Source organism: Dendropsophus ebraccatus, chromosome 3, assembly GCF_027789765.1.
Source record: "Dendropsophus ebraccatus isolate aDenEbr1 chromosome 3, aDenEbr1.pat, whole genome shotgun sequence".
NCBI classification, from domain to species: Eukaryota; Metazoa; Chordata; class Amphibia; order Anura; family Hylidae; genus Dendropsophus; species Dendropsophus ebraccatus.
The window spans coordinates 200,798,253-200,818,365 of NC_091456.1; the positions used below are offsets into that span (position 1 = coordinate 200,798,253).

At 49.5% G+C, this 20,113-nt stretch overlaps 1 protein-coding gene across 1 annotated transcript in view; it reads left to right on the plus strand.

The window, feature by feature from the left end:
* The window catches only part of LOC138786387 (myosin-IIIb-like), an 80,635-nt gene extending 63,635 nt beyond the window's left edge, over positions 1 to 17,000 (plus strand). Inside the window, exons 18-29 of the mRNA XM_069963374.1 lie at positions 5,246 to 5,365; positions 5,457 to 5,542; positions 5,720 to 5,767; positions 5,901 to 5,948; positions 6,284 to 6,375; positions 14,041 to 14,388; positions 14,478 to 14,593; positions 15,315 to 15,493; positions 15,727 to 15,816; positions 16,013 to 16,181; positions 16,317 to 16,490; positions 16,660 to 17,000. Of these exons, the coding sequence (XP_069819475.1) occupies positions 5,246 to 5,365; positions 5,457 to 5,542; positions 5,720 to 5,767; positions 5,901 to 5,948; positions 6,284 to 6,375; positions 14,041 to 14,388; positions 14,478 to 14,593; positions 15,315 to 15,493; positions 15,727 to 15,816; positions 16,013 to 16,181; positions 16,317 to 16,490; positions 16,660 to 16,725 (1,536 nt within the window). The 3' untranslated portion in view covers positions 16,726 to 17,000. The remainder of the gene's footprint in view (positions 1 to 5,245; positions 5,366 to 5,456; positions 5,543 to 5,719; positions 5,768 to 5,900; positions 5,949 to 6,283; positions 6,376 to 14,040; positions 14,389 to 14,477; positions 14,594 to 15,314; positions 15,494 to 15,726; positions 15,817 to 16,012; positions 16,182 to 16,316; positions 16,491 to 16,659) is intronic.
* The last annotated feature ends 3,113 nt before the right edge of the window (positions 17,001 to 20,113 follow it).

Sequence of the window (20,113 nt, forward strand, 5' to 3'; positions counted from 1 at the left end):
TGGGATGTGATGGTGGGAGGGGCTGTGACTATGGAGTTCCTCCTGATACATAGGGGATGTGATGGTGGGAGGGGCTGTGACTATGGATGTTCCTCCTGATACATAGGGGATGTGATTGGTGGGAGGGGCTGTGACTATGGATGTTCCCCCTGATACCTGTGGGATGTGATGGTGGGAGGGGCTGGACTATGGATGTTCCTCCTGATACATAGGGGATGTGATGGTGGAGGGGCTGTGACTATGGATGTTCCTCCTGATACCTGTGGGATGTGATTGGTGGGAGGGGCTGTGACTATGGATGTTCCTCCTGATACTGTGGGATGTGTTGATGGGGGGGGCTGTGACTATGGATGTTCCTCCTGATACATAGGGGATGTGATGGTGGGAGGGGCTGTGACTATGGATGTTCCTCCTGATACATAGGGGATGTGATGGTGGGAGGGGCTGTGACTATGGATGTTCCTCCTGATACATAGGGGATGTGATGGTGGGAGGGGCTGTGACTATGGATGTTCCTCCTGATACCTGTGGGATGTGATGGTGGGAGGGGCTGTGACTATGGATGTTCCTCCTGATACCTGTGGGATGTGATGGTGGGAGGGGCTGTGACTATGGATGTTCCTCCTGATACCTGTGGGATGTGATGGTGGGAGGGGCTGTGACTATGGATGTTCCTCCTGATACATAGGGGATGTGATGGTGGGAGGGGCTGTGACTATGGATGTTCCTCCTGATACATAGGGGATGTGATGGTGGGAGGGGCTGTGACTATGGATGTTCCTCCTGATACCTGTGGGATGTGATGGTGGGAGGGGCTGTGACTATGGATGTTCCTCCTGATACCTGTGGGATGTGATGGTGGGAGGGGCTGTGACTATGGATGTTCCTCCTGATACCTGTGGGATGTGATGGTGGGAGGGGCTGTGACTATGGATGTTCCTCCTGATACATAGGGGATGTGATGGTGGGAGGGGCTGTGACTATGGATGTTCCTCCTGATACCTGTGGGATGTGATGGTGGGAGGGGCTGTGACTATGGATGTTCCCCCTGATACCTGTGGGATGTGATGGTGGGAGGGGCTGTGACTATGGATGTTCCTCCTGATACATAGGGGATGTGATGGTGGGAGGGGCTGTGACTATGGATGTTCCCCCTGATACATAGGGGATGTGATGGTGGGAGGGGCTGTGACTATGGATGTTCCTCCTGATACATAGGGGATGTGATGGTGGGAGGGGCTGTGACTATGGATGTTCCTCCTGATACCTGTGGGATGTGATGGTGGGAGGGGCTGTGACTATGGATGTTCCTCCTGATACATAGGGGATGTGATGGTGGGAGGGGCTGTGACTATGGATGTTCCTCCTGATACATAGGGGATGTGATGGTGGGAGGGGCTGTGACTATGGATGTTCCTCCTGATACATAGGGGATGTGATGGTGGGAGGGGCTGTGACTATGGATGTTCCTCCTGATACATAGGGGATGTGATGGTGGGAGGGGCTGTTGACTATGGATGTTCCTCCTGATACATAGGGGATGTGATGGTGGGATGGGCTGTGACTATGGATGTTCTCCTGATACATAGGGGATGTGATGTGGGGAGGGGCTGTGACTATAGATGTTCCTCCTGATACATAGGGGATGTGATGGTGGGGAGGGGCTGTGACTATGGATGTTCCCTCCTGATACACTAGGGGAATGTGTGGTGTGGAGGGGCTGTGACTATGGATGTTCCTCCTGATACCATAGGGGATGTGATGGTGGGAGGGGCTGTGACTATGGATGTTCCTCCTGATACATAGGGGATGTGATGGTGGGAGGGGCTGTGACTATGGATGTTCCTCCTGATACCTAGGGGATGTGATGGTGGGAGGGGCTGTGACTATGGATGTTCCTCCTGATACCTGTGGGATGTGATGGTGGGAGGGGCTGTGACTATGGATGTTCCCCTGATACCTGTGGGATGTGATGGTGGGAGGGGCTGTGACTATGGATGTTCCTCCTGATACATAGGGGATGTGATGGTGGGAGGGGCTGTGACTATGGATGTTCCTCCTGATACATCTGGGATGTGATGGTGGGAGGGGCTGTGACTTATGGATGTTCCCCCTGATACCTGTGGGATGTGATGGTGGGAGGGGCTGTGACTATGGATGTTCCTCCTGATACATAGGGGATGTGATGGTGGGAGGGGCTGTGACTATGGATGTTCCTCCTGATACATAGGGGATGTGATGGTGGGAGGGGCTGTGACTATGGATGTTCCCCCCTGATACATAGGGGATGTGATGGTGGGAGGGGCTGTGACTATGGATGTTCCCCCTGATACATAGGGGATGTGATGGTGGGAGGGGCTGTGACTATGGATGTTCCCCCTGATACATAGGGGATGTGATGGTGGGAGGGGCTGTGACTATGGATGTTCCTCCTGATACATAGGGATGTGATGGTGGGAGGGGCTGTGACTATGGATGTTCCCCTGATACATCGGGGATGTGATGGTGGGAGGGGCTGTGACTATGGATGTTCCCCCTGATACATAGGGGATGTGATGGTGGGAGGGGCTGTGACTATGGATGTTCCTCCTGATACCTGTGGGATGTGATGGTGGGAGGGGCTTGTGACTATGGATGTTCCTCCTGATACATAGGGGATGTGATGGTGGGAGGGCTGTGACTATGGATGTTCCTCCTGATACATAGGGGATGTGATGGTGGGAAGGGGCTGTGACTATGGATGTTCCCCTGATTCATAGGGGATGTGATGGTGGGAGGGGCTGTGACTATGGATGTTCCTCCTGATACCTGTGGGATGTGATGGTGGGAGGGGCCTGTGACTATGGATGTTCCCCCTGATACATAGGGGATGTGATGGTGGGAGGGGCTGTGACTATGGATGTTCCTCCCTGATACCTGTGGGATGTGATGGTGGGAGGGGCTGTGACTATGGATGTTACCCCCTGATACCTGTGGGATGTGATGGTGGGAGGGGCTGTGACTATGGATGTTCCTCCTGATACCTGTGGGATTGTGATGGTGGGAGGGGCTGTGACTATGGATGTTCCTCCTGATACATAGGGGATGGTTTGGATGGTGGGAGGGGCTTTGACTATGGATGTTCCTCCTGATACCTGTGGGATGTGATGGTGGGAGGGGCTGTGACTATGGATGTTCCTCCTGATACATAGGGGATGTGATGGTGGGAGGGGCTGTGACTATGGATGTTCCTCTGATACATAGGGGATGTGATGGTGGGAGGGGCTGTGACTATGGATGTCCTCCTGATACATAGGGGGATGTGATGGTGGGAGGGGCTGTGACTATGGATGTTTCCTCCTGATACATAGGGGATGTGATGGTGGGAGGGGCTGTGACTATGGATGTTCCTCCTGATACCTGTGGGATGTGATGGTGGGAGGGGCTGTGACTATGGATGTTCCTCATGATACCTGTGGGATGTGATGGTGGGAGGGGCTGTGACTATGGATGTTCCTCCTGATACATAGGGGATGTGATGGTGGGAGGGGCTGTGACTATGGATGTTCCTTCCTGATACCTGTGGGATGTGATGGTGGGAGGGGCTGTGACTATGGATGTTCCTCCTGATACATAGGGGATGTGATGGTGGGAGGGGCTTGTGACTATGGATGTTCCTCCTGATACATGTGGGATGTGATGGTGGGAGGGGCTGTGACTATGGATGTTCCTCCTGATACATAGGGGATGTGATGGTGGGAGGGGCTGTGGACTATGGATGTTCCTCCTGATACATAGGGGATGTGATGGTGGGAGGGGCTGTGACTATGGATGTTCCCCCTGATACATAGGGATGTGATGGTGGGAGGGGCTGTGACTATGGATGTTCCTACATGATACCTGTGGGATGTGATGGTGGGAGGGGCTGTGACTATGGATGTTCCTCCTGATACCTGTGGGATGTGATGGTGGGAGGGGCTGTGACTATGGATGTTCCCCTGATACCTGTGGGATGTGATGGTGGGAGGGGCTGTGACTATGGATGTTCCCTCCTGATACATAGGGGATGTGATGGTGGGAGGGGCTGTGACTATGGATGTTCCCCCTGATACATAGGGGATGTGATGGTGGGAGGGGCTGTGACTATGGTTGTTCCCCCTGATACATAGGGGATGTGATGGTGGGAGGGGCTGTGACTATGGATGTTCCCCCTGATACATAGGGGATGTGATGGTGGGAGGGGCTGTGACTATGGATGTTCCTCCTGATACATAGGGGATGTGATGGTGGGAGGGGCTGTGACTATGGATGTTCCCCCTGATACATAGGGGATGTGATGGTGGGAGGGGCTGTGACTATGGATGTTCCTCCTGATACCTGTGGGATGTGATGGGGGGAGGGGCTGTGACTATGGATGTTCCTCCTGATACCTGTGGGATGTGATGGGGGGAGGGGCTGTGACTATGGTTGTTCCCCCTGATACATAGGGGATGTGATGGTGGGAGGGGCTGTGACTATGGATGTTCCTCCTGATACATAGGGGATGTGATGGTGGGAGGGGCTGTGACTATGGATGTTCCCCCTGATACCTGTGGGATGTGATGGTGGGAGGGGCTGTGACTATGGATGTTCCTCTTTATACCTGGGGGATGTATTGGGGGGGGCTGTGACTATGGATGTTCCTCCTGATACATAGGGGATGTGATGGTGGGAGGGGCTGTGACTATGGATGTTCCCCCTGATACATAGGGGATGTGATGGTGGGAGGGGCTGTGACTATGGATGTTCCCCCTGATACATGGGGGATGTGATGGTGGGGAGGGGCTGTGACTATGGATGTTCCCCCTGATACATAGGGGATGTGATGGTGGGAGGGGCTGTGACTATGGATGTTCCCCCTGATACATAGGGGATGTGATGGTGGGAGGGGCTGTGACTATGGATGTTCCTCCTGATACATAGGGGATGTGATGGTGGGAGGGGCTGTGACTATGGATGTTCCTCCTGATACATAGGGGATGTGATGGTGGGAGGGGCTGTGACTATGGATGTTCCCCCTGATACCTGTGGGATGTGATGGTGGGAGGGGCTGTGACTATGGATGTTCCTCTTTATACCTGGGGGATGTATTGGGGGGGGCTCTTTGCGGGGGGGGGGGGGGGTAAGGATATATGATACGGGGGGATAGTATAGGGGAGATCCATGATGAGTGTGTGTGGGGGGGGGTGCTTCCTTATCTCATGGTGTGTGACTATTTTGGCCGCAGAAGTCGCTGGCCGTTCTCATGGAGAAGATGTACGCAGCTAGCCCCCATTTCATCCGCTGTATTAAACCTAATAAAGAGAAGCTGCCGGGGGTGTTCCGGCCAGACGAGGTGCTGAACCAGGTGAGGGGGGGGGGAGGGGTGGTATGGGGGTGGTATCCGGTGTGCTCCCCCCAGTACTGCACATGACGCCATGTCTCCTGCCCCCCCCCAGCTCCGGTATAACGGTCTGATGGAGACGATGCGGATCCGCAGGGATGGCTTCTCCTGGCGTCCCACCTTCCAGGACTTTTTTGGACAGTAAGTGGCTTTTTCACCCCTTGTAGTGGGAAGGAACGTGTACATCATGGTGGTTGTCAGGGGTGTCAGGGCTCGGGGTGTACGCAGCTCCCATGATTGTTCTTATATGATGTCACCCGCCATGACCTGTGACCTCAGCTGCTCCCTGTCTTACTGATCAGCTGTTTCCATTTGCAGGTTTGGGATCCTCCTCCTCACACCCAACGTCCCTGTGAGTAGAGAAAGGTGAGTGCAGGGGGGGAGCAGCTCCGACCCTCGGCCATCACCCCATCCCCCTCAATCCTGGTGTCCTGGCGGTGGTTGTAATGTTCTGGCTGATCTGTGTCTAACCGTATAGAGATGTGTTATTCTCTTGCAGTTGTATAGAGATCCTGCAGGGTGCGCAACTCAGTGGCTGGCAGTGCGGGTAGGTACAATACCGGGTGGGACGGGTGGGCCTCTGGGGATGGGGTGGGGGGGCGGGGGTGATGGGCAGGGCCTCTGGGGATGGGGGATGGGGTGGGGGGTGGGGGTGATGGGCAGGGCCTCTGGGGGGATGGGGGGGGCTTTGGGGGGTGGGGATGGGGTGTGACGGACGGGCCTCTGGGGATGGGGGATGGGGTGGGGGTGATGGGCAGGGCCTCTGGGGATGGGGTGGGGGGTGGGGGTGATGGGCAGGGCCTCTGGGGGGGCCTTTGGGGGGTGGGGGGTGACGGGCAGGGCCTCTGCTCCCGTTATATCTCTGCTTCTGTGACCCATCAGGACCTCACGACTCTTCTTCAAGTACTGGCACCAGGATGAGATGAGGCAGAAGCTGCTGAGGCTGCAGGAGGCCGCCATCACCATCCAGAAATGTAAGTGGTCACCTGACCGGTCATCACCAGATCACTCTATCTAGTGTGGCTTGTTATTGGTAGCTTGGACTCGGAGGGACGGCGCACCTGCAGCGCTTAGATGATGCAGATCGTTCCATCTCCTGCTGGAAGCTTCGGGTTAAAGTTAAAAATCTGTTTGCTTTCTGATCCCGACATTTTCTGAATAAAGTCGCCTCCTCTCCAATCTCTCCGCACTTTATGATGAGTCCTCCACCTTTCCGCCATGCTTTTCTTTATAGGGCTTTGATAGCGGCGTCTTCATATCCTCTATGAATATTATAAATATGCTTGTTCATTCTCCTGGATAAAGACCTTGTTGTCCTTTCCAATAGACATGTGACATGGACAGGTAATACGGTATATGACTCCTCCCTATAGACATGTGACATGGACAGGTAATACAGTATATGACTCCTCCCTATAGACATGTGACACGGACAGGTAATACAGTATATGACTCCTCCCTATAGACATGTGACACGGACAGGTAATACGGTATATGACTCCTCCCTATAGACATGTGACATGGACAGGTAATAGAGTATATGACTCCTCCCTATAGACATGTGACACGGACAGGTAATACAGTATATGACTCCTCCCTATAGACATGTGACATGGACAGGTAATACGGTATATGACTCCTCCCTATAGACATGTGACATGGACAGGTAATACGGTATATGACTCCTCCCTATAGACATGTGACATGGACAGGTAATACAGTATATGACTCCTCCCTATAGACATGTGACATGGACAGGTAATACAGTATATGACTCCTGATAGACATGTGACACGGACAGGTAATACAGAATATGACTCCTCCCTATAGACATGTGACATGGACAGGTAATACGGTATATGACTCCTCCCTATAGACATGTGACACGGACAGGTAATACGGTATATGACTCCTCCCTATAGACATGTGACATGGACAGGTAATACAGTATATGACTCCTCCCTATAGACATGTGACATGGACAGGTAATACAGTATATGACTCCTCCCTATAGACATGTGACATGGACAGGTAATACGGTATATGACTCCTCCCTATAGACATGTGACATGGACAGGTAATACGGTATATGACTCCTCCCTATAGACATGTGACACGGACAGGTAATACGGTATATGACTCCTCCCTATAGACATGTGACACGGACAGGTAATACAGTATATGACTCCTCCCTATAGACATGTGACATGGACAGGTAATAGAGTATATGACTCCTCCCTATAGACATGTGACATGGACAGGTAATAGAGTATATGACTCCTCCCTATAGACATGTGACATGGACAGGTAATACGGTATATGACTCCTCCCTATAGACATGTGACATGGACAGGTAATACAGTATATGACTCCGTATAGACATGTGACATGGACAGGTAATACAGTATATGACTCCTCCCTATAGACATGTGACATGGACAGGTAATACGGTATATGACTCCTCCCTATAGACATGTGACATGGACAGGTAATACGGTATATGACTCCTCCCTATAGACATGTGACATGGACAGGTAATACAGTATATGACTCCTCCCTATAGACATGTGTCCACATGTTTATTGTTTTTTGTTGTGTTGTTTATTGTTCTTTTTTCTTTACTCTTTTATCCCCTTTGTGATCAATGATAAACTCCACAAATGCTCTTCAGCTTTTCATAAAATTCATAACTTTTATTTCTTATTCATGATAAAACAGCTGATGGGTCTATTTATCCATGTGCATGGGTTTTATTATATCATATTGTGCCATTTGATTATCTATTTATGTATATGAACCCGTGCAGATGGATAAATAGATGTTCTAGAAATAATCCTATATGTCCCATGTGCTTCCTGTCGCCGTGTAGTATTTCCCTGTGTATATGTAGCACGTTTGTGATGTTTTTTGTTTATTCACAACCTGTTTTGGTGATGTCACTACTAATATTTTGTCATGAATTTTTTTATGTCACTAATATATGCGTATTGTCACATGTCTTTACATAGAGCCATGATTAACCCCTTCGGGACCAGGCTAATTTTCGTTTTTGCGTTTTCGTTTTTTCCTCCTTGTGTATATAAGGCCATACATAGCACTTGCATTTTTCCACCTAGAGACCCACATGAGCCCTTATTTTTTGCGTCACTAATTGTACTTTGCAATGACGGCTGAATTTTTGCATAAAGTCACTGCGAAACCAGAAAAAAATTCAAAGTGTGGTGAAATTGAAAAAAAAAAACGCATTTGTTTTATTGGGGGGGAATGTGTTTTTACGCCATTTGCCCTGGGGTAAAACTGACATGTTATGCATGTTCCTCAAGTCGTTACGATTACAACGATATATAACATGTATAACTTATATTGTATCTGATGGCCGGTAAAAAATTCAAACCATTGTTAACAAATATACGTTCCTTAAAATCGCTCCATTCCCAGGCTTATAGCGCTTTTATCCTTTGGTCTATGGGGCTGTGTCAGGTGACATTTTTTGCGCCATGATGTGATCTTTCTATCGGTACCTTGATTGCGCATATACGACTTTTTGATCGCTTTATATTACATTTTTTCTGGATTTGATGCACCCAAAAATGCGCAATTTTGCACTTTGTTTTTTTTTTTTTGCGCTGACGCCGTTTACCGTGCGAGATCAGGAATGTGATTAATAGTTTGGGCGATTACGCACGCGGCGATAGCAAACATATTTATTTATTTATTTGTTTACTTTTATTTATAACCTGGGAAAAGGGGGGTGATTCAGACTTTTATTAGGGGAGGGGGCTTTTTACTTATAACAAAACTTTTTTTTTTTTTTTTTACCCATATACTAGAAGCCCCCTGGGGTTAGGGTTATTCCACCCCTCTGGGGTTAGGGTTATTTGGCTATATACAGCAAAGATCAATGAGATCAGCACTCGTTTGCTTTCGGCTGCTGCAGCCGGAAACAAACGAGTGCCGAGACCGGGACGGCGCCATCTTGGATGAGTCCCCGGCCGGCATCAGACAGGGAGATCACTCCTCCGGGACAACGTCCCGGAGGAGCGATCTCCGCCACTAGACACCAGGGAACGGCTGTATCCGGTAATCGGATGCAGCTGATTACTGTATTAGCGGGCACGGCGATCGGACCGTGCCCGCTGTGAACGCCCGCGCGAGGACTTACAGTTACGTCCTCGTGCGGGAAAGGGTTAAGGACTTTGGGTCCGAAGTGCGTCGGCTGTTTTATCATGAATAAGACATAAAAGTTATGAATTTTATGAAAAGCTAAAGAGCGTTTGTGGAGTTTACCCATTGATTCTATTTATTCCCTTAGAGTCCTAAGGAGTCTCTTCGTGCTATCCTTACAATGGTGGGCCAATTTAAATATTTTGGAGGTGCTGACTGCAACTTAAAGTTGTTTTTTTTTTTTATCCCCTTTTTTATTTTCAGACTTTTAAAGGTTTTTTTCTTTTCCTTTTATTTTGTTTATTTTCCAGTTATATTTCTTGTTCATTTTGTAGTACTTCCTCAGTCTTTTTCATCTTCCCATAATTCCTCATTCTCTATATTCTCTGTTTTCTAATGATATGTATCTATTTGGTGTTGGTATCGGTGATTGGTTCGGTCTGTTACAGATGGTAACGGTGGGTTAGAGTGGTATTGGTTGTATTGTAGCTACCTAACAGGATATGTGCTAATAAGAAGTGTGCAATGACATGTGATTTCTCCAGGTTGAGATCCTGTTTTATCTCTAGTATGCATCGTTGTATCGGAGTGTCTATCTTTCTTTTGTGAATGTCTGTCTGTGTTTACGTTGCCTTTTTGTCTCTTTGCTCTCTCCCTATTATTCACCCAGTTCCTCTGTCCGTTAGTATACAACATTACCCGATCTCTACAGAACCTGGGTTGTTTCTTCTCTCTGATCTCCTTTATTTTTTAGGTCTCTGATCTCCGGTTGGTTATTCCAGGGATTTCTTTGACTAGAGATTTGATTCTCGTGTTGGTAATCATATACCGACAATTCATTGTCAGGCATTGAATGCCTGACCGCAAACTTGTCTAAATTTGTAGATACACATTTACAGGGATGTGTAAAAGAATTACCTGCCTATTTAAAGGACAGTAAACATATACTTCAAACTCTAAGTGACACAGAGTGGAAACCAGAATATTTTTTAGGCACTCTAGAGGTCACGTCACTCTATACTATTATTGAAAATAAAAAAGGCAAGATAAGACCATAGGGGATTTCATCCAAAACTAATTTTTAAACAATCCCAAAGTCTGGGCAATATGATCGCACCCACAGTTAAAAATAAAGGTAACAACAGTGTGGGGAAGATAAACCAGCCTTAGGGTACTATTACACCAACAGATCTGGCGACAGATTATCTGCCAAAGATTTGAAGCCAAACCCAGGAACAGACTATAATCAGAGAACAGGTCATAAAGGAAAGACTGGATTTCTCCTCTTTTCAAATCCACTCCTGGGTTTGGCTTCAAATCTTTGGCAGATAATCTTTCATTAGATCTGTTGGTGTAATAGTACCCTTAGTCTCCTATAAGGAAGGTTTTTTCCCATGTAAAACCTGCAGACCATGCAAACAAATGCATAGGAAAACAGGGATAACAGAAGTGACAAATACCGAGGGAACACACAGGGTTAAAATTAGAGAACATATTACCTGCCGGTCCAAGGGGGTGATTTATTGCATTATATGTCCTTGTCACAAAATGTACATTGGCAGAACCAAAAGAGCCTTATACATAAGAATAAATGAACATATTTATAATATCCAAAGAAAGTATGAGGGACGCCCATTGTCATCAAGGGAAACTAGAGGCTTCAGAACTTTGTGCCATAGAAAAAGTGAAGAGTGACTGGAGAGCTGAAAGTAAACCTATATCCCACCAGCAGGCCTCAACTCGGAAATAGAACTTTGTGCATTTATATAAGGACTTTGAAAATGAAGCCTTTCAGGATCCAGGTCGCCTATAAAAAGCTGTATCAAGGGAAGGGCCAGATCTTCTTGACAAAGAGGGGCGTATCTCTCGAAACATGTCGAAGGTTGTTTGACCATTCCAGGCTTCCTTAGGAGACGTGACGTCACGTTGGAATCTGAAGGAATCTAATCAAAGTTCTGCAGTGGGAGAGAGGAGCGTTACCCCCCCCCCCCCCCCCTATACTATATTTTCGAGGACTCAGACAGCCGAATACTACTCGGATATCTGATTTCACCCAATGTGGAGAACATTAAGACAAACCACACCGCTGGGTGAGTGATACCCATATATCGTATTATTTTTAAACACGGACCATCACTGCGTGGATACAAACAGGGCAGAGGAACGTTTTTGGACTGCTTGACAGTCCACTTGCATATATACCATCACACAACATAGGAAGAGGGCCAGCAAACATAGAGAGACATTGGTGTATACTAATACAACAGTTTCATCCGGCTAGGCAGGGTATCCATCTAGCAGAGTCATCTCTTCCTCTAGTTGCCGCACTCACACAGGAGCGCCATCAGCCACATTTTTACACAGATTATCTCCAATTTACTGATCACAGGTAACAGTAATCTGACACGCAGCTCCAACAACCTAAATTAACATCTATATTGGGTTGTGCAAACAATATAATATAGGCAGCGCTTTTTAAGTACCCAAAAAAAAAAGGTCTTGTTTCCTCTTTTCTATAATGAACTGGACTGTTTGTTGGGAAAAGCTCTGAAATAATTCATCCCATTCTCTTGTGGGTCGCCGATGTCGCCTGATAGTACTTTATGTCCCACCAAGCCCTTCGGGATTTTTTTCCATTCTAGATATTTTTCCAGTGAAGGGATTTCCCACAGGTCTCTCATGTCTGAAAGTAACAATCTTTCTAGTTTTTTCAGTGTTTTTAATTGGTCTCACATCATCTTTTCTTACTTCAATTGGTTTAGTTGGTTTGTGAGTCCATTGAAAACCCATCTGGATGTATTCCAAACGTTCTCTACGATCATACCATAAATCTAGTGGATTTCTAGTAGGTAGCAGTGTTGGGCGTAGCAGTTTGCCCTCTCCTGGCGGATGTGCTGGATTCGGTGGTGCAGAGCTTCCTGGCACATCGCCTTCATGGCACATTACCCCGATATGCCACATCTGCTCCAGAAAGTGTGGCCCGTATGTGTGTATTTTAGGCGTTCTCGCCCTGCTGCAGCGAAGCGTTGGCCTTCCCACCCACCGCCTCTTATGTAACCTACCCACATGCGGGATGTCCACCTTGCATATGCAGCAACAAGCCATGGTCAAGTGTCAGCTGCAATACTGACAGCGGAAGAACCGCACTTCACCACCACCACCAAGTGGGCACCCATGCCAGATGTGTGTGCCGTGCTGCGGGGCTTTGAATGCACCTTTAATATGGTCAGCACTGAAGACACCATTGACAGCACTACCATCACCTTCCTGAGCCTGCTGAAAAAACTCTTCAGACTATAATGGATGATGTGTTGGAGACGGCCCATTCTCCCGGTCATCCACACCACTGTCCAGCAAGGGAATGGCTCTAGAAGAGGAGGGTGGTCGCCAGAGCAGCTCATGGGCGGCACAGGGGCACGGCTGGGGGGATGCTGGGGAGACACTGAAGACGTCCTTCCCTGGGTAGCCTGGCTCGCATGAGCAGTAGCAAGCTGCAGTGCCTGCACAATGGCCGCCCTGTGGCCAGAATTCTCACCAGTGCTGACTACTGGGTGGCCGTCCTGCTGGATCCTCGCTACAAGGACAACACTGCGTCCTTAGTAGCAGAGACGGCACGTATGAGCAGGAAGCAGAACTATAAGTACATGGTGGATGGGCATGCGTCACCGCGTCTCCTGGTGCTGAGTGATGGCTCCTCCCATGCAAATTCTGGGATTCTAAACTGAACACCTGGCCAGAGCTCGTCCTGTAGGCCTTGGAGGTGCCGGCCTGCCCTGCAGCACATATGCTTTCTGAATGTCCTCACCGCCAGGAAGGTCTGTCTAGCCACAGCCAACGTGGAAAACAGACATCCATAGAAACGGACTAACTGACCTCCCTAGAAACTGACAAACCGACGTCCCTAGAAACGGATGAACCATAGATATGGACAAACCGACATCCATAGAAACGGACTAACTGACCTCCCTAGAAACTGACAAACCGACGTCCCTAGAAAAGGACCAGCCGTGGCTCGCAGAAGACTTGTCTGTCCCGTGGTCTGATTTGTTAGGCAATCTTCAGATCTGTGGTGTTGGCATTGCCTCCTTGGCCTCTTCCACCTACACCTTCTCCTCCGCTTGGACCCCGCGCCCTCTTTCCAAATGATTTTCTTTTATTTTTATTTTCTATTATTTTCAGTACCTTTTTCTCCCCCATATTTTTCGGGGTAGTTGTCCTCTTCTTCCCTCCGTTTTCCTCACTTTTTCCACCCTCTCCCCTCTCCCCCCTTCCTACACTCCCTTTACAGACATTTTTGCACACGTAAGTTCCTGTCCCTCATGGATTTTAATGACTTTAGTGTCTGGGCTTGTAAACTTTTTTCCCCCCAAAATTCAGCCAACCCTGTCAAGCGTGAATTTCCACAGATTTGCTGAACACAAGTACCTGGTATATAGTGAGCGTCCTCTGTAGTCACCTCCATCTTTCCTCCTCAGGCTACAAGGGTTTCTTATGCCGCAGAGCGTTCCTTACTCTTATGGATGAAATGAGAAAACTGAAGGAGAAGCTGCGGCAAGAGGAGGAGGAGGCCGAGCGCGAAAGAGCAAGACAACGAGAAGAGGAGGCCGAACGGGAGAGAGTGAGACAACGGGAGGAGGAGGCCGAACGGGAGAGAGCAAGACAACTGGAGGAGGAGGCCGAGCAAGAGAGAATGAGACAACAGAAGGAGGAGGCTGAACAGGAGCGAGCGAGACAACGACAGGAGGAGGCCAAGAGCGCGAGACAACAAGAGGAGGAGGCCGAGAGAGAGCGAGCGAGGCAACAAGAGAAGGAGGCATCTAAAAGTATGGATTTAGTGACGCCGCTGCTTGGGGGAGGGGCGTCCTAGTCGTTCTCGATGTAATGTGTTAGTAACCATATTGATGTGTTTCAGGAGCTGCACCGCGCCCTGTGCCTCTACCCCGGAGGAGGCCGCACCCTACGAAGCAGGCCATGACTGCAGCCCCTGCAGACCCCCCGATCCCCCGACCCCGCAGCCGGCTGTTCCAGGTGAGTGTACGCACTGACGCTGCAGTCTGGGATCTTTGCTGTCTGGCGTATGCTGAGTCATATAGCGGCGATGCTGTGTGGCGTATGCTGAGGGATATAGCGGCGTTGCTGTGTGGCGTATGCTGAGGGATATAGCGGCATTGCTGTGTGGCGTATGCTGAGGGATATAGCGGCGTTGCTGTGTGGCGTATGCTGAGGGATATAGCGGCGTTGCTGTGTGGCGTATGCTGAGGGATATAGCGGCGTTGCTGTGTGGCGTATGCTGAGGGATATAGCGGCGTTGCTGTGTGGCGTATGCCAAGGGATATAGCGGCGTTGCTGTGTGGCGTATGCCAAGGGATATAGCGGCGTTGCTGTGTGGCGTATGCCGAGGGATATAGCGGCGTTGCTGTGTGGCGTATGCCGAGGGATATAGCGGCGTTGCTGTGTGGCGTATGCTGAGGGGTATAGCAGCGTTGCTGTGTGGCGTATGCTGAGGGATATAGCGGCGTTGCTGTGTGGCGTATGCTGAGGGATATAGCGGCATTGCTGTGTGGCGTATGCTGAGGGATATAGCGACATTGCTGTGTGGCGTATGCTGAGGGATATAGCAGGGTTGGGGGGAGTTTCTGGTATGTGGCTCATGCCGCTCTTCGGGACATGGCCTCTGTCTTTTGTAAGGCCAGGTTTTGTGGGGTGGCCTCTTTACCTTGTGACCATCATGTGACGTGTCTGCTTGCAGCTTTCTCCCTTTGACAACCCCCTGGTTCGCCCCCGGGTTCCCTCCATCTGCCCTGAGGACGGTGACAAGAAGCTGATGCAGCGACGGAAAACCCTGCTCTGGTTCAAGGAGACCCAGGCCAAGAAGGTGCTGGATGGCGGCGTCTTCCCTCCCTGGCTGCATGGCATGATCTCCCGCAGGTAACGCTCCTGGCCACCCTCCCATCATCTGACAACTGGGCGGCGTCACCAGAGGGTTGGAGCAAGGAGTTAGGGTATGACGGATGTATAGTCCTGTGGGTGGGGTGAGATGGATGTATAGTCCTGTGGGCGGGGTGAGATGGATGTATAGTCCTGTGGGCGGGGTGAGACGGATGTATAGTCCTGTGGGCGGGGTGAGAGTATGACAGATTCACTCTGCTGTCACTTTATAGAGATGCAGAGAATCTCCTGTTTGATAAAGAACCTGGAGACTTTCTCATCCGGATCAGTCAGACGCGCGCGGGCTACATCCTGACCTACAGGTGAGTGTATGGACCGACAATTCCCTATGTGGTATACTGTGTGTACAGGATGCTATATATCAGTACAGTGCGTCTGTATATCTCTGCTTCATATACTATTATACTGTGTATAACCCGTACCCGTACGTTATATACTCTGTCTGTTACACGTTGTATCTCGTTCCCTGCGGTTATTTGTCGCCATCTCTCCGGTCAGAGCTCGCACCCCCTGCTGCCGCCATTACATGGTGGATGTGCGATGCAACGGCTGCTACGTCATCCTGGGCGAGGATCGTGCACACACGTCACTCATGTCTCTAGTGGAATTCCACCAGTCCACCGGGATCCAGCCGTACGGGGAAATCCTGAGAGAACCTTGTGGGAAGGTAATGAGCAGAGTAGCAGCTGCAGAGTATTACTCCCATCATCCCTAGCTCCTGGTCTGCCATGCACCATTCTGTGTGTGTGGGGGGGGGGCTGTAGGATTTAGGGTTCCCCTCTCTGACCCCCTCTCTCCATAGCCGGACACCTGGGAGCCAGATTACGAGGAGCTGAAGTTTCTGAAGAGGACACTGTCTCTCAGTGATGAGAACGTGGCGTCCCCTCCTTCTCTGTCTTCTGGTGTCTCCAGGTCAGTGGAGTCGTTGCTGCTTCATCGAAAGTCAATCCGGCGAGCGATGCACGAGATACAGCAGGTGAGGACTGACATTGGGTGGGAGCGCCACTGAGAAGGTTCTGGCTCTAGTTCTGACTGACGCCTCTGAGGGGTCTTGTCACCCCCCCATTTCCACCTGGTGGAGGGACATGTGGTGATCTGGTCATGATGTCATCCGCTGATGTCATTGTTCACTCTCTTCCCTCCAGGCCTCACCGGTCCAAATGACCAATGGTTGTAAAGCTGAAGAGCCACGAGCCTCATCTGTGAGGTAACGTCCAGACCACCCCATTGAGCCGAGGAACAAACACAGCCATGTGCCCCCATCTGCCGCACCGCCACTGCCATCTATGAAGGATCCTGTCCTACCTCCCAGGCCTGTGAGTGACGGGCAGCGCGGAGTCCCTCAGGAAGATGGAATAGGCGGCTCCGCTCTACGTTTTTTGCTCCTGCTATATGTCGGTGCTGAATCCATCTTTTGGGGTCATTCTTCTTTCTTTTTTTACTTGAAGTTTAAAATGGTGATTAAAGTGTTAATGTTGAAATAAAACAGAGTGTAATCTCACGGTGGACGGATCAAGTAGTGGGTGACAACTTTGTATGTAAGGGTTGGCAGAGGGTCAGATGGGGGTGATGCTGTGAAAGCTGGTAGGTCATATACTTCCTCAGCGGGACCTTTCTGTGTAATGGGGGAGGGGGTCTGGAATGGGGCAGCATGCTGTGAAGAGGAACCATGTCAAGAAGAGAAACCGTGTCAGAACAGTTAGTGAAGATCGTGTGGTGTCCTCGTGGTAAAGCTTATTCTCTAAGAACCCTTTGAAGAAACTTATCTGACACCCCTGAAAAGTGAAGTTCATCATATATAGTCCTCTGAGGTGAAGCTCATCTGAGGTCCTCTAAAGTTAACCTTATTTCTGGTGCCTCAGGAGAAGGGTTTTTTTTGTCCGATGATCTCTCGGTAAAGCTTCTAGTCTGAAGCCCTCTTCAGTGAATCTTGTCATCTTGGTGAAGCTCTTCTGAAGACCCTTCTGTGAAGCTTGTTATCTTGGTGAAGCTTGTCATCTTGGTGAAGCTTTTCTGAAGACCCTTCTGTGAAGCTTGTCTGAGGTTCTTATCAGTGGAGCTTATTGGATTCTCCTTGTAACGAAACTAGTCTGAGGTCTTGTTCAGGGCGAGGACAAGTAGTTGCTGCTGCTGAACCTCCAAGCCCATCAAGCTGGTGTGCAGTAACAGGAGACATCTGATAGCAGCTCTGGACATAGTCGGTTTACCACACATCCCTTGCCTGGCTCGTGTTGAACTTTGTGGTGCAGAGATTCCTGGCCCATTACCCTGATATGCCAACATCTGCTGAGAAAGCAGCTCGCCTGTCTGTGTTGCAGCGTAATTTTGACCTTCTTACCCACAATCTAACACGAGTGTCTCCACACAGGAGGCTTCATCACTGACAGCATCTCCCCCAGAGCAATGTGGCCACTGGTGTCTCCATACAGCAGGTGTCATCATAGACAAGATCTTCCCGGAGCAATGCTGCCACTAGTGTCTCCATACAGGAGGTGTCATCATAGACAGGATCCCCCTGGAGCAGTGCGGCCACTAGTGTCTCCATACAGAGGGTGTTCTCACAGACAGGATCCCCCCGGAGCAATGCGCCCACTAGTGTCTCCATACAAAAGGTGTCATCATAGACAGGATCCCCCTGGAGCAGTGCGGCCACTAGTGTCTCCATACAGAGGGTGTTCTCACAGACAGGATCCCCCCGTATCAATGCGCCCACTAGTGTCTCCATACAGGAGGTGTCATCATAGACAGGATTCCCCTGGAGCAGTGCGTCCACTAGTGCCTCCACACAGGAGGTGTCATCATAGACAAGATCTTCCCGGAGCAATGCTGCCACTAGTGTCTCCATACAGGATGTGTCCTCACAGAAAGGATCTATAAGTTGACTTTATAGATTCTTTACTGTGCTACACCCTACACCCAATGTGCTGTGTATGTGGACCTTCTAGATGAGGATTCTTTACAGTCCTCCCTATAACCAATGTACTCTGTACATGGACTTTTTAGATGATGGTTCTTTACCGTCCTTCACCCTACCCCCATGTGCCCAGTACGTGGACCTTCTCAATGAGAATTTGTTACCGTCCTTCACCCTACACCTATGTGCCGTGTATGTGGACCTTCTCGATGAGCATTCATCACTGTCCTACACCCTCCACCTATGTGCCATGTATTTGGACCTTCTCGATGAGGATTCGTTACTGTTCTACACCCTACACCCATGTGCTGTGTATGTCGACCTTCTCGATGAGGTTTCGTTACTGTTCTACACCCTACACCCATGTGCTGTGTATGTGAACCTTCTCGATGAGGATTCGTTACTGTCCTATACCCTACACCCATGTGCTGTGTATGTGGACCTTCTCGATGAGGTTTCGTTACTGTTCTACACCCTACACCCATGTGCCATGTATGTGAACCTTCTCGATGAGGATTTGTTACTGTCCTATACCCTACACCCATGTGCCGTTTATGTCGACCTTCTCAATAAGGATTCGTTACCGTCCTTCACCCTACACCTATGTGCTGTGTATGTGGACCTTCTCGATGAGGATTCGTTACTGTTCTACACCCTACACCCATGTGCCGTGTATGTGGACGTTCTCGAGGTTTCGTTACTGTCCCACACTCTACACCTATGTGCCGTGTATGTCGACCTTCTTCATGAGGATTTGTTACTGTCCTACACCCATATGCTCTGTACATGAACCTTCTAGATTGAGGATTCGTTACTGTTCTACACCCTATACCCATGTGCTGTGTATGTGGATCTTCTCAATGAGGATTCGTTACTGTCCTACACCATACACCCAAGTGCCGTGTATGTGGACCTTCTCGATGAGGATTTGTTACTACCCTACACCCATGTGCCGTGTATGTGGACCTTCTCAATGAGGATTCCTTACTATTCTACACTATAAACCAATGTATTGTGTATGTGGACCTTCTCGATGAGGATTCGTTACTGTTCTACACTCTACACCTATGTGCCGTGTATGTGGATCTTCTCGATGAGGTTTCGTTACTGTCCCACACTCTACACCTATGTGCCGTGTATGTGGACCTTCTTGATGAGGATTCGTTACTGTCCCACACTCTACACCTATGTGCCGTGTATGTGGACCTTCTCGATGAGGATTCGTTACTGTCCCACACTCTACACCTATGTGCCGTGTATGTGGACCTTCTTGATGAGGATTCGTTACTGTCCTACACCATACACCCATGTGCCGTGTATGTGGACCTTCTCGATGAGTATTCGTTACTGTTCTACACCATACACCCATGTGCCGTGTATGTGGACCTTCTCGATGAGGATTCGTTACTGTCCTACACCCTACACCCATGTGCCGTGTATGTGGATCTTCTCGATGAGGTTTCGTTACTGTCCCACACTCTACACCTATGTGCCATGTATGTGAACCTTCTCGATGAAGATTTGTTACTGTCCTACACCCATGTGCCGTGTATGTGGACCTTCTCGATGAGGATTCGTTACTGTCCTACACCCTACACCCATGTGCCGTGTATGTGGATCTTCTCGATGAGGTTTCGTTACTGTCCCACACTCTACACCTATGTGCCGTGTATGTGGACCTTCTC